The 13739-nt window shown below is 37.9% G+C and overlaps 1 protein-coding gene across 19 annotated transcripts in view; it reads right to left on the bottom strand.

The window, feature by feature from the left end:
• Window positions 1-13739, bottom strand: part of PHKB (phosphorylase kinase regulatory subunit beta) — a 247382-nt gene that overhangs the window by 189742 nt on the left and 43901 nt on the right. For 17 of the 19 annotated variants that reach the window (XM_035282686.3, XM_035282687.3, XM_078358167.1 and 14 more), the window contains 2 exons: window positions 11114-11213; window positions 1119-1226 (listed from right to left, as the gene is read on the bottom strand). In XM_035282686.3, the coding sequence (XP_035138577.2) occupies window positions 1119-1226; window positions 11114-11213 (208 nt within the window). The remainder of the gene's footprint in view (window positions 1-1118; window positions 1227-11113; window positions 11214-13739) is intronic. The other 2 variants (XM_078358171.1, XM_035282692.3) reach the window with 1 other exon arrangement.

Here is a 13739-nt window from a genome sequence, read left to right as displayed (position 1 = left end):
TTTACATTTCAGGGGCATTTTTTAACTTTATTGAAGGCTTCTACATTAAGAAATGAACTGCTAGTTGGGTATGGCGGCTCACTCCTATAATCCCAGCACTTTGGGAGGCTGAAGTGGGTGGATCATGACATCAGGAGATAGAGACCATCCTGGCTAACATGGTGAAACCCCCTGTCTTCTAAAGATACAAAAAATTAGCCAGGCGTGGTGGCATGCACCTACAGTCCCAGCTACCTAGGAGGCTGAGGCAGGAGAAATCGCTTGAACTCAGGAGGCAGGGTTGCAGTGAGCCAAGATTGTACCACTGCACTCCAGCCTGGGTGACAGAGTGAGATGAGATTCCATCTCAAAAAAAAAAAAAAAGAAAGAAATGAACTGCTGTGTAACAAAACTAATTTGCTATTATACCACTGTCAACTGTCTCTTTTCCCCTAGTTCCTAAATGTTGAAATTCTTCTAAATTTAATAACATATACAAACTTTTGTCACCAAAAGAATTGTAAGCTTCCTTCTTTTGCACAGAAATAATATTGCAATCTATCCATTTACCCTTTTTGCTTGAGGACCAATAATTCAGTTGGATTTAATGTTTAATCGCAACAATTAACTCAGCCCTGGCAGCCGGCATTTCACTTTCTTCTCCATTTCAGGGTTGATTTTATACCTCTATTTTGAACAATTTATAAAATCTAATTTAAAAATTATTTTTAAACAGCCTCAAATCTTCGATAACAGGGCTCTCCCACCGCTGGGCCACAGATTGCTACCAGTTCATGTTCTGTTAGAGACTGGGCTGCACAGCAGGAGGTGAGTGGTGGTGAGTGAGCATTACCGCCTGAGCTCTGCTTCCTGTCAGATCAGCAGTGGCATTAGATTCTAATAGGAGCACAAACCCTATAGTGAGCTGTATATGCTAGGGATCCAAGTTGTGCTCTCTTTATGAGAATCTAATGCCTAATTATCTGAGGTGGAACAGTTTCATCCCCAAACCATCCAGTCCCTATGACATCCGTGGAAAAATTGTTTTCCACAAAACTGGTCCTGGTGCCAAAAAGGTTGGGGATCACTGTTTTATGCTACAGAATACAAGGAAAATAAAATTTATAATTTCTTTTTACCTGAAGATGACCGTATTCCTCATAGGAGAGCAATTCATCTCCTGTATGCACATTGAAAACAGAGTGAAGACATGTTGTTGGGCGTGGATCCTGCTTAAACTGCTGGACCTAGAATGAAAAATAAAATTTAAACAACATTAGTAATTCACAAACTCACCCAAGACTATAGATTATAAATTATTTTTCATGATACTTTTTAATGAACAAAGCTAAGGCAGAGGATGGAACAAAGCAGAAATGTTACCTTTTCTAAAGAAAGAATACAAAAAGTTCATAACGTCTAACTTAATAGAGTTAACATGATTCTCAATTGATGTTTTACATGTATAGCAACTCAGGTGTAGTATGGAGCATGTTAATGTGGTAGCAATGGCTTTTGCAGTGTTTTGCATCTAAATTGTAGAGTAAAATGATGCTTTATGTTGTGAGACAGGATTTCAGTGATTGTATTCCACTGTGGTGCTATTTGGAAATGCCTACATGACACTCATAATGAAAAAGTATCACAGGCCAATTCTAGTTCAATAAGTGTCCAAAATTCAAATATTATTTCTTTCTCTAAGGCTCACAAATTTTTGTATGCTACTGTTAACATGCTTTCATTTACCCTTCCACATATACTGTACTCTCATTACTAAAGCACTAATTCTAAGAGAACATAGGCTACACCATTATTTATTAGCTAGGCATTAACTTTTACCATTTTAAAATAAGTAAATACCCAAATAATCCAACAGAAAAACTCTGGGGACCAAAAAACCCACCCACCTCTTTAGGGCCTGTTCAATTCAACATGGCAAACATTTACGGATGTCAATTATGTGACAAGTGCTGTGCTAATTCCTGGAAGTCTGAGATAAATAGGAACAAAAAACAAAATGAATTGAAAGACATATAGCTTTAGGTAAAGGCAATGATTTACTTCTCTTTTAAAGAGAAATAAGAGACATAAGTGATGATAATACCTAAGTGGTTGCAATCTTTCCTTGTTTCAATTCACTACAAAACTATATAGAACTGCGCTTTCTTCTCCATCTTTAAAAATTCTTCCTATTCGCGGCCGGGCGCGGTGGCTCAAGCCTGTAATCCCAGCACTTTGGGAGGCCGAGGCGGGTGGATCACGAGGTCCACAGATCGAGACCATCCTGGTCAACATGGTGAAACCACGTCTCTACTAAAAATACAACAAATTAGCTGGGCATGGTGGCGAGTGCCTGTAATCCCAGCTACTCAGGAGGCTGAGGCAGGAGAATTGCCTGAACCCAGGAGGCGGAGGTTGCGGTGAGCTGAGATCGCACCATTGCACTCCAGCCTGGGTAACAAGAGCGATACTCCGTCTCAAAAAAAAAAAAAAAATTCTTCCTATCCTTAGAATACCATATTAAGAAAATCTTCTTTTATACATTTTGAACCCTCACCAAAATTCCTTCCTCTGGACTCCCACATCAGTGTAGTTGTCACTCAATTTTTTTTCCTGTTTTGTACTTTTACTAGTTGTGTGTATCTCCCTATGATATTGTATAATACACATTTGGTCTACCTTACTAGTTCTGGGCACAGGACTCCAAGAACCCTTAGAATTTATTGAGCAACAGGGGTAAAAAGAACATCTTTTGTTCATATAAGTCTTTTTCAACCATACTTGAATTTTTGCTAATAATGTCACTCTTGATAGGTCCTGGGATAGCTTCAAGATGGGGGGCTGATTGACAGAGGAACCAACCAAGTGATTAGAGGGTTGGAACTTTCAGCTCCTTACTCCCACACCTTACTTCAGGGGAAGTGTAGAAAGGGAAAGCTGGCAAGTGTAGAAAGGGAAAGCTGGCAAATGATTTAATCAATCATGCCTATATCACATGATTGCTGTAAGAAACCTAGATGATGGTGTCTGGAGGGCTTCTTAGTCACTGAACACATCCGGCATGCCAGGAGGGTGTGGTTCACCCCAGACTCCACAGGGACAAACGCTCCTGTGCTTGGGAACTTCTGCACCTTCTACCACTTTATCTGGTGTTTGATTATGTAGAAAATAAAAATAAATAAAAGATCCTCTTCAAAGCTTTCCTCTCAGTTCATTATAAATAATAGCTTCTTTAAAAGTTAATTTACTCTAGACCTTTTGCTAATACTCCTGAATAGCTGTTAGTCATAATAAAGAAATAAGCATATCCAGTGTTCTTAGTTTTTACACTTCAATCTAGATATTTGCCCTGATATGCTTGTACAAGCCCAGGCAAGTCTTAGATCATAGCTTATTCCTCTTCCTTATTTGGAAGTAGTTTTGCCTCTCTAAGACTTCCCCAAGTTACTTCCTTTTTCCCTTTGTTCTCCTCTGCCTTTACCTATTTAGGAAAGTTTTAAGCTGTTAGCCAACTGGGTGCAGCCTAGCCTGTGAGGTCCAGTTCCAGCCAATGGAATTAGAACACAGTAGTAGAGCAGATGTGTTAGATATAAATGGGTACAAATGGCACTGTGTCCTTTGTTCAGTTTACTCTCATGGCAAACTGCTGGCGAGTGTACCCTTTCTGCAGAAAGTTAAGTTGCCTTGCTGAGAGAAAATTTATATTCAAGTGCTACTTGTTTTGCGGCATCAAAAATTTACATGTAACAGTTTATATCCTTAAAAATGAACTGGTAATAGTAAATAAAGTGTCTCCCAAGATCTGTGAGCTGTTGAAGACAAATTATTGAAGCTGAGGAATTATTGTAGCCAGGTCAGAGAGAACTGTGGGTAACCAGGAGATCCACTACTTATAATCAGTGTCTGGAGTGGGGGGGTAGTCTTGTCGGACTGAGTCTTAACCTGTAAGATCTGTTTTAACTCCAGGTCACTATTGGAAGAATTGCAATAAGCTGTGTAATACCCAGTTGGTGTCTCAAATTTGAGAACTGCTTGGTGTGGAAAATGCATACATTTGATGTCAGAAGTGTTGAGCGTAGACAAAGTTTTCCTGTAGAGTCCCACTATCTTGTAAGCTTCCAGAAGCAATGCTGTACAACATGGTAGCCACTAGCTACATGGACTAATTAAAATTAAATTACTATTAATTAAAATTAAATAAAATTAAAAATTAAGCTCCTCAGTCACAATGACCACATTTTATGAAATCAATAGCCATGTGTCACTATGGGTACTGTATTGCTCAAAAGTAATAAAGAACATTTTTATCATCATAAAAAGTTCTATTGGGTACTGCATTGCTCAAAAGTAATAAGGAACATTTCTATCATCATAAAAAGTTCTATTGGGCATGTATGCTCTCTATTGATAAAGTGACGAAGCCATCCGGTGTTCAGAGAAGACAGCTATCCTTTCGCAATATCTGAAACTGCTGGCAGTACAAACAGAAACCCATGTAGTCACTCTTTTATTATCTCAAAATCCTGAGTATTATTCTGAGCTCCTATACAAAAATAGGTAAAGTTGAAGCAAAACACATTTTAACCACTTGATATAGCTCTAAAAGGATAAGGTTTATCACTTTAATAAAGTAACTGCTGCAGTTAACAAGGTAGTGTTTGTCATTTGTCTGGAAGACATGCAAGGATCCAATAAGACAATTTATATTCAATCACTATGTCAGGGGAAAAGCAACTGCTAAATGATTAAAGATGCTCAAATGGGGGATTATATAAGTGCATTTTGAGTTTTAAAGCCATTAAAAGACAAGTAATTTAAATTTTCAGAAAAAAATGAGGTCCAAAGTATAAGCTTTGAAGATTAGTGGGGCATGCTGTATGTCAATTACAAAGAAAAAGTTCTCTTGAAAAAAGTCAAAAACAAGAGGATGCTAATTAGTATTTTATATGACTCTGGCATCTGGCAAGTAAAAATAAAGATAATAATTAAAGCAAAATTTTCTAGACTAAAATAAATCTAGAATAATGCCTCTTCCACTTGTATTTTGCTTAGATTTTTTGTGAAAACTTTTATAATTAGGAATAAACAGTTTATCATTTGGGAAAAGGTAATTGAGTATTTTGTCATCCATTTTTAACTTATAGCCTTAAAACATGCATTTCAAGGAAAAAAATCTTCTCATAAGGGAATCCTGGAAAAATAAATTTTATAAAATTTTAATGATTTCTCATTAATCAGAAACAATTTAGCATTTTAAACAAAAAATTTAAGTAGATAGTTAAATAGAGCAAAATGTATAGCCTATTATAAAGCAAATGTCTACTCTCCAAACTAACTGCAGATTGAATCAGCTCTGAAAAACTCTGAATGCCTCTCTGTAAGCAGAATTATAATAGAGAATAAATAAGAGAATAGGTATGTGCACACTAAGAGGTAAAACATAGCTGACACTAATATGCAGGCATTATGGTAAGTGTCAAGACAATAAAACACAGAAAACAGACAGCTCTAAATTCTGTAAATAAATCAAGGAAAGTCTATGTATTCACTCAAATTCATAATAAACTTAAAATATCTCAGAGCTAGTATTTTTAGAAAATACATCAGGAAGTGTGTTTTATGATGAGAAATCAATAGAAGTGGAGAAGGGAGACTGTCTAGGTCATGATTTTACTTCAAAAGACAAAGAACATGAAGCTAGAGGTCAAACAGTGAATGAACAATACAAATGTGCTTTGCTTTAGTTTTAAGGAGGACCAAGAGAGAAATATTTCATATTTTACGATACGTTCATATTCCCTCTTGCAACAGTATTGTAAAGGAAATGGCCAAGACTGGAAGAAAAGAAAGGCAAACACCAATAAGGTGTGAAGGTATGGTGGAAGGCTTTGAGCTGAGCACATGCTTCAGTCTCCCTGAGTCAGTCCCTCACACTCACATGCACTAGAATAATATTCTCCTTACAATTCACATTTATATTATTGTCTATATCATAACTACAGAGGATTCTTTATAATTTAAAGAATTTAAGATAGCTTAACTCAGCCAGGCATGGTGGCTCATGCATGTAATCCTAGCACTTTGGGAGGCGGAGGAGGAGGATGGTTAAGCCCAGGAGTTCAAGACCAGCTTGGGCAATATAGTGAGACCCTGTCTCTATTTTTTTTTTTAATTTTGGAGACAGAGTCTCATTCTGTCACCCAGGCTGGAGTGCAGTGGCTCTATTTTGCCTCACTACAACTTCCGTCTCCCGGGTTCAAGCAATTCTCCTGCCTCAGCCCCTCCAGTAGCTGGGACTATAGGCACCCATCACCACACCCAGCTATTGTTTTTTTTTTTTTTGTATTTTAGTTGAGGCAGGGTTTTACCATGTTGCCCAGGCTGGTCTCGAACTCCTGAGCTCAGGCAATCTGCCCACCTTGACCTCCCAAAGTGCTAGGATTACATGTATGAGCCACCATGCCTGGCCCTTTATTTTTAAAATTAAAAACAGAAACAACCTTAGGTCACACTCAAACTATATTAAAAGAAAACATTACAATTATGATGACTGGTTAGTAAGGTTAAGTAAGAAACTCAGGCAAGGCCATTAACAATTGGCTAATGGCCAAGCACTAATGATCTACATCATAGCTACATATAAAAAAAACCGATAATCCTTTATAATTTAAGGAACTTAAGAGAGCTTAAGTTGGTGGGGTATGGTGGCTCACACCTGTAATCCTTGCATTTTGGGAGACTTAGGAGGAAAAATTGCTTGAGCCCGGAAGTTCAAGACCAGCTTGTGGAAGCATAGAGAAACCGTGTCTCTACAAAAAAATACAAAAATTAGCTGGGTGTGTTGGTGCATGCCTGTAGCCCAAGCTACTTAGGAGGCTGAGTACTAAGTACTACTTAGTACTGAGGAGTACTTAGGAACTGACTGAGCCTGGGAGGTCAAGACAGCAGTGAGCTGTGATTACACCATTGCTTTCCAGCCTGGGAGACAGAGAGAGACCCTGTCTCAAAGAGCCAACCGAACAACAACAAAAATAAAATGGCTAACCATGCCACAAGGAAGAAACCTTAATCTAAGCTTGTCCAAGCCATAGTCCATGACAGCTCTGAATGTAGCTCAGTACAAATTTGTAAACTTTCTCAAAACATTTTAAGAAATTTTTTGCAATTTTTTTTTCTGGAAATAAATGATTTATTATAGTAGAGACTGTGCAAAACAGTGATACAAAAAATGTTTCATTTTCCTAATAATTATTCACTTTTTCTTTTTCTTTTTTATTGTACTTTAGGTTCTGGGGTACACGTGCAGATCATGCAGCAGGATTGTTGCATAGGTACACACATGGCAAGGTGGTTTGCTGCCTTCATCCCCCCATCAGCTGTATCTGGTATTTCTACCCTCATTATCCCTCCCCACTCTCCCCACCCCCGCTGTCCCTACCCTAGCTGCCCCTACTGACCACATGTGTGTGATATTCCCCTCCCTGTGTCCAAGTGTTCTAATTGTTCAACACCCGCCTATGAGTGATAACATACGGTGTTTGGTTTTCCGTTCTTTCGTCAGCTTGCTGAGAATGATGTTTTGTTTTTTACCTCATCAGCTACAGTTGGAGTTAGTGTATTTTATGTGTGGCCCAAGACAATTCTTCTTCCCATGTGGCCCTAGGAAGCCAAAAGATTGGACATCCCTGTCTTAAGCTAATACATTATTAGACTTCCTTTTGATAATTCTACTTTGTCAACTTGTTTGGCAAACCATGAAATCCACGATTTTCACAACGTGTCCTAGAGAGAAAAGTTGAATTCATCAAGACATTATGCATTCATGTAATGATACAAATGAAAAAAACAATAACATCTTATACTTAGGAAAAAATTAACTTATATCACAATTATATCAATATAACATGACACACTCTTTTAATTCCAGTATGTCAATCTGTGACATACTACTTTATTTCAATCTGAAAAACCTTTGTAATACTCATTTGTAAAGTGAAATCTCGGTAGACAAATTACAAGTTTTTCATATGTCTCTATTATTAGCTTATGAGTAAATATACTTTTTCTCTAGAACAGTTTCTTGTTACCATGTTCTGGTGGCAGAATAGTAATGACTTTCTTTTTACAGTTTGACTTGAAATACAGTCCTTAAGGAAAAAATGTGCTATCACTTTTTTTTATTCCTTTTTTTTCAGACAGTTTCCCCTCTGTTGCCCATGCTGGAAAGCAATGGAGTGATCTCGGCTCACTGCAACCTCCTCCTCCAGGGTTCAAGTGATTCTTCTGCCTCAACCTCCTGAGCAGCTAGGATTATGGGTGCGCACCACCAAACCTGGCTAATTTTTATATTTTTAGTAAGAGACAGGGTCTCACCATGTTTGCCAGCCTGGTCTCAAACTCCGGTTTCAAGCAATCTGCCCATCTCAGCCTCTCAAAGTGCTGCGATTTTAGGTGTGAGCCACCATGCCTGGCCTACTATTTTCAAGTGTAAATTAAAACAATATGTTCGTATGATTAAAAAAAAGCAAAATATTAAGTGATCAAAACTGCCTTCATAGTTACTCGTGTGCATCTCTGATAAAATATAGAAGTTAGAAACGCATCTGAAATGTGGTCTAGAAGGGTGAGGGAATAATACTAATGATAATCACACAAAAATTGATTGTACGTTCACCTGGCACCAGCCCTAGTGCCATGTGCTCTCTTTCACCCGAGTACTGACTAGGTCCGACCCTGCTTAGCTTCTGAGATCAGACGAGATCAGGTGTTCAGTGTGGTATGCAGGGAGACACCATGTACTCTCTACACATTCTCCGCCCCTCCCCACCTCCACCCATTCCAACTTCCATGGCCACCCTCCTGCTGTACACCTTTACTGGGGTCTGATGAGTGTGTGGGCATTGGGCACCTTAACCTGGCATTTGCTTCATCCTGCAGCGCAAGGTCTGCTTACCAGAAGTGGCCCACTAGGCATTTGCGTTCCACACCTGGCTCCATGTGCCAGCAAGCTGGGTTTCTTTCCCATTTAAAGTGTGAGAATACGTGGAGCTCCTTTGGATCCTAAAACCTCCAACCATTTGCTTTACCAGATGAAACCACATGGGGTGGGTTTTGGGAGTGTGCCAGCCATCCTGAGGGAAACCTCAGAGGGAACAAGCTACTAGATGGTTCCATCAGTCTTTTGCCCCTATGTCCAGGTCGGATGACCGATTGATTTACATGTCAGGACCACTATGAACCTCCACTAGATTCCTCTGGCTTCACCCTGACCCAGGCATAGGTCACCATCTTTCAGGTCCCAACATGTGTTCTGGTGCTCTACCTACCCAGCACTGCCCTGGTGAGATGGGCAGGTGGTACACCCTCAGGAGACTGGAGAGGCCTGGGAATCCCCCCTCAGCCAGAGAGTACACCAGCCTTCACCTTCATTGAGCCAAGTCAACTTTCTTACAAACACTGACTCGCACAGGTGTGTTATTTCTTAATCCTTACAAAACCTAATAAGGGAGCTTTTATTGGTTTCCATATTTAACAGATGAAAGAAACAGAGGCACATGGAAATTAAATAACTTGTCCAACATCACACAGCTGGAAACAGCCTGAAAACCAGTGCATTCGTTTATGCTGATTGTCCTGAAATGAGTTAATATAGTAGGCCAGAGACTGCCAAATACAGAAAGAACTATTTGTAAGATTGGCCCTTGGCTGATATATGGCCACTCAGATTATGAAAGTGTTTCCATTATTCCCTCAGAAGAGTGGCTCACTATACCTAAAGTGTTTACATTAACTTTAGTGAGTGGTTGATACTACACACCTGGTTTCCTTGCAGATATCTGGAACTTTGGTGAGTGCTAGACAGAGGATACCTACATGACCAACCACCAATGAAAACCTTGGGCTACAAAAACCTCAAGTTGCTATTGAACTTCCCTGATAGACATTTTACACATGTTATAATTAGTCACAATCATTTGCTGGGGGAATGATGTGTATCTGTGTGACCCCACTGGGGAAGACTCCTAGATGCTGGCATCTGGCTTCCTCCAGACTGTGTTCCATGTACCTTTGCTGATTATGCTTTGTCTCCTCTCCTTGTAAGAAACCATAGCCATGACTAAGACCATCTGTTGAGTCATGTGAGTCCTCCTATCGAAGCATCAAACCTGTGGATGGTCTTAGAGACCCGTGATGAATTGATGTACACATATGGGCACTTACTATATTAGGACCTGGGATCACAAAGATGTAGGTAAGTAAGGGAATAGCACATTATATTTGTATAGAGCTTTATAGTTTTTAAAATGTTGTTATGTATATATATATTTTTAATTTCCACATAACACTGTAAAGCTGTTTTCTAAGCCTAGCCTCTTTGTATGCAAATAAATAAAATGTATATATATATATATTTTCGAGATGGAGTCTTGCTCTGTTGCCAGGCTGGAGTGCCGTGGCACAATCTCAGCTCACTGCAACCTCTGCCTCCTGGGTTCAAACGATTCTTCCACCTCAGCCTCCCAAGTAGCTGGGACCACAGGCACATGTCACCACGCCTGGCTAATATTAATATTCATATTTTTAGTAGAGATGGGGTTTCACCATGTTGTATAGGATGGTCTTCACCATGTTGGCCAGGATGGTCTCAATCTCTTTACCTCATGATCCACCCGCCTCAGCCTCCCGAAGTGCTGGGATTACAGGCGTGAACCACCACGCCCGGCCAAGTGTTATATTTTTAAACTAAAGTTCACTTAAGTCAGAGAAATTCACATGTCCAAAAGTAATTCTGATAAGGATTTTCTTTAACTAATAAAATATTGGTTAAAATTATGGATATTGTGAGGTTCCTGAGAAACTGGGTCTTTATCAAGCAACACCAGATGCAAAACACAAACAAATTCAAATCTAAATAACAATTCTCAATCACCTCTTGCTTAAGGTCTTCCTTCTATTTCAGGATTTCAAACCCTGGGTTAGAAAGGCAGAGGCTGTTTTAACCTATCTAGGCCACCCTAGGATGTGGCTGTCCCTTTGTAAAGAACATTCTTCTTCAGAAGATTCCATTGCTATACTAGTTAAATTAATCCTTCAGAATGATGGGAGAATTCCCGTCCACACCACAGTGTTTTACCTTATCAGCCTGACGCATATAGCAGTAGAGAATTCCTCTCATGCATTTTATAGCTGAGTGCTCCAGCTCATGGGTCCTTCCCTTGTCATCATCAATGCGCCTGGGTGAGAGAGATAACTCATGAAACAAATTGGAAATGCATTTGAAAAGGAAGCAGAGCTTTTGATAATTAAGTATTTAACTATCTGGCTAATCCTGTGTTCTGGTGACATCTACCAATTCTGTCACAGTGAAACTCCATTTTCTCAGCAAAAGTAGAAATGTTGCAATAAAAAAAAATCCTATGATGAAACTTAGGTAGATTTTTCCTTCTTTCAAGGACGTAAGCCAACTCCTTTTAAAAATAGCATATAGGATTTCTACAGTGATTTGGCTGAAATTTTAAAGAATATTTCTATTGTTAAAAAATCCACCAACAGATTGTTTTAAATTCACTGTTACAAAATAAATGTAATTTTTATTACCTATCCCTGTAGGTTATGCAATGGCCATTTGGATTTAAGTAGCAGCCACAGGCTAAGGTAGGTGCTGGCTTTCTTTGCTCTACAGTGTGTTTAATACTGTCAGTGAAAGCATTTAGCCATAGTTAAGGCTGCCTTCAACTAAACAACATCCAGGATGATACATGATGTATTTTGGCATAAAGTTTTATATTCTCTGGTTTTAATTTAAAATCAATTGACCATATTTTACATCTCTTGCTTTTAAAAATAAAGAACAGCTAAAATCTAACTATTAAACTATGTTAAGATGTTCCTTCTGTCCACAAGTTATTTTTTATTATAGACCAGTTTTCCAAAGATGGATGAGAGTTGCCCACTACTAAAAAAAAAAAGTGACTTATTTATTGTGTCACTTAATCTTAACTGAAATATCTGGTGATCATTCTCACATGATTAAAAAATATCACCTCTCTCCTTAAAAAGTATACTATAATTACCTCCCACTTCAACCACAGACTGCATATACCGTTCACTATTGGGAAGAATGATTATTATTTTTACATAGTATAGTGAATGTCAGTTAAAACTAAGTTGTTCATCATTAGCACATCATACCTTCTTTTGCATGCTAGCATTGTACAAAAATTAGCATGAATTTGCTCTATACATTACTTTTCTCTTTGATGTCGAACACAAGTGTTTTAATAAAGGCAGATTCTACATAGATAGTGTGTCTGGCAAAGTAAGGACTTTAAAGTCTCTGATGTTAGAAGCACTTTGGGAAAAGGTTAATATCTGACTTTTGTCCATATGCTGCATGTGCTCTTGTATTTGTTAAAGCGATTTTCCTGTAAACATTTTATTTAGAAAAATTTCAAATCTACAAAAAAGTTAAAAGGATGCTATAATGAATAAGCCTTTAACTCTTCACTTAGATTAACCATTGTTAACATTAGCTTGCATTCTCTAACTATAATATTTTTTTCACTGTTTGAATGTAAGCTACAAACATCATGACCCTTCACTTCTACACAACTCAGAGGTATCTCTAGAAAACAAGGAGAGTTGCCTACATAACCAGAATACCATTATTGTACCTCAGGAATTTAATATTGATACTATACAATCTAATACTTAGTCTTGGCTCAAATTTATTGAAGTATCCCAAAAACATACTTTATAGCATTTTTTTAAATGTGTGATCCAATTAAGAAGCATGTATTACATTTTAAAAATGCTAACAAAATGCTATTGTATTTAGCTGTTGTATTTCTTTCGTCTCTTTTAATATATTCATCCATAATACTGACATTTTTAAACAGTCCAGACAAGTTGTCTAATAGCCACAATTCAGCTTTGTCTTATTTCTTGTTCATATGTAGACTCATGTTAGATAACTTGGTAAGATGTTAGCACAAAGTGTATTTCCCATTGTGTCGAATCAGGAACGGCAACTAACATCAGTCTGTCTCATTACTGGCTTCACCAATTGGTGAAGGTGCTACTGATGCTCCCTGTACTCCTAAGATCAGTAGCACTTTTACATTTAATAAAGCCACATTGTCCTTACCTAGAATACGTAAGGAAATACTTTTAGTGATGTCAGCATTCAAGTGTGCTTAAATAAGACCACTTCATAGTATCTCCGTGTTTTCTTTCTTTTTAAAATTCAACACATCAGTGATTTCAAACAGATAAATCATGTTCATGTAGAAGATACAATTTTTAAATCAGAAACATACATATGGGTCACTTTCAGAAAATTAATATTCAAAAAGTTAATCTTACTAATGTTAATTATGGTTAAAATGTATTACCACTGACTACATGTTAGCATCCACATTCAGTGCTTTCTACATATGATAAATAAAAGAGAAATTTTGTTCTGTTAAACTATTTTTTTTACTTTATACAATTATTTCACTTATGACCAGACCTAATAACAGATACTTCACTGAAGTGCAGTGATAAAACCAGGAAACTGGGTAGGGGAAAAGAATTCTGACCCTGTTTCTATCATTAACTAGTTACATCATTTTGAACAAATTTGTTAGTACTCTGGGCTCTAATTTTATCATCTGCAAAATTTAGTCATCATCAGTTCTCTCCATGATTGAAATTAATCAAGTCAATGAGAGTGGGCAGATAGTTCATTCTACTAATGACTAATACTGATTTAGAAA

The sequence above is a fragment of the Callithrix jacchus genome, chromosome 20 (assembly GCF_049354715.1).
Source record: "Callithrix jacchus isolate 240 chromosome 20, calJac240_pri, whole genome shotgun sequence".
Classification (NCBI taxonomy): Eukaryota; Metazoa; Chordata; class Mammalia; order Primates; family Cebidae; genus Callithrix; species Callithrix jacchus.
Note: the sequence above shows the minus strand (reverse complement) of the source record. Positions and strands in the feature narration are given on the sequence as shown.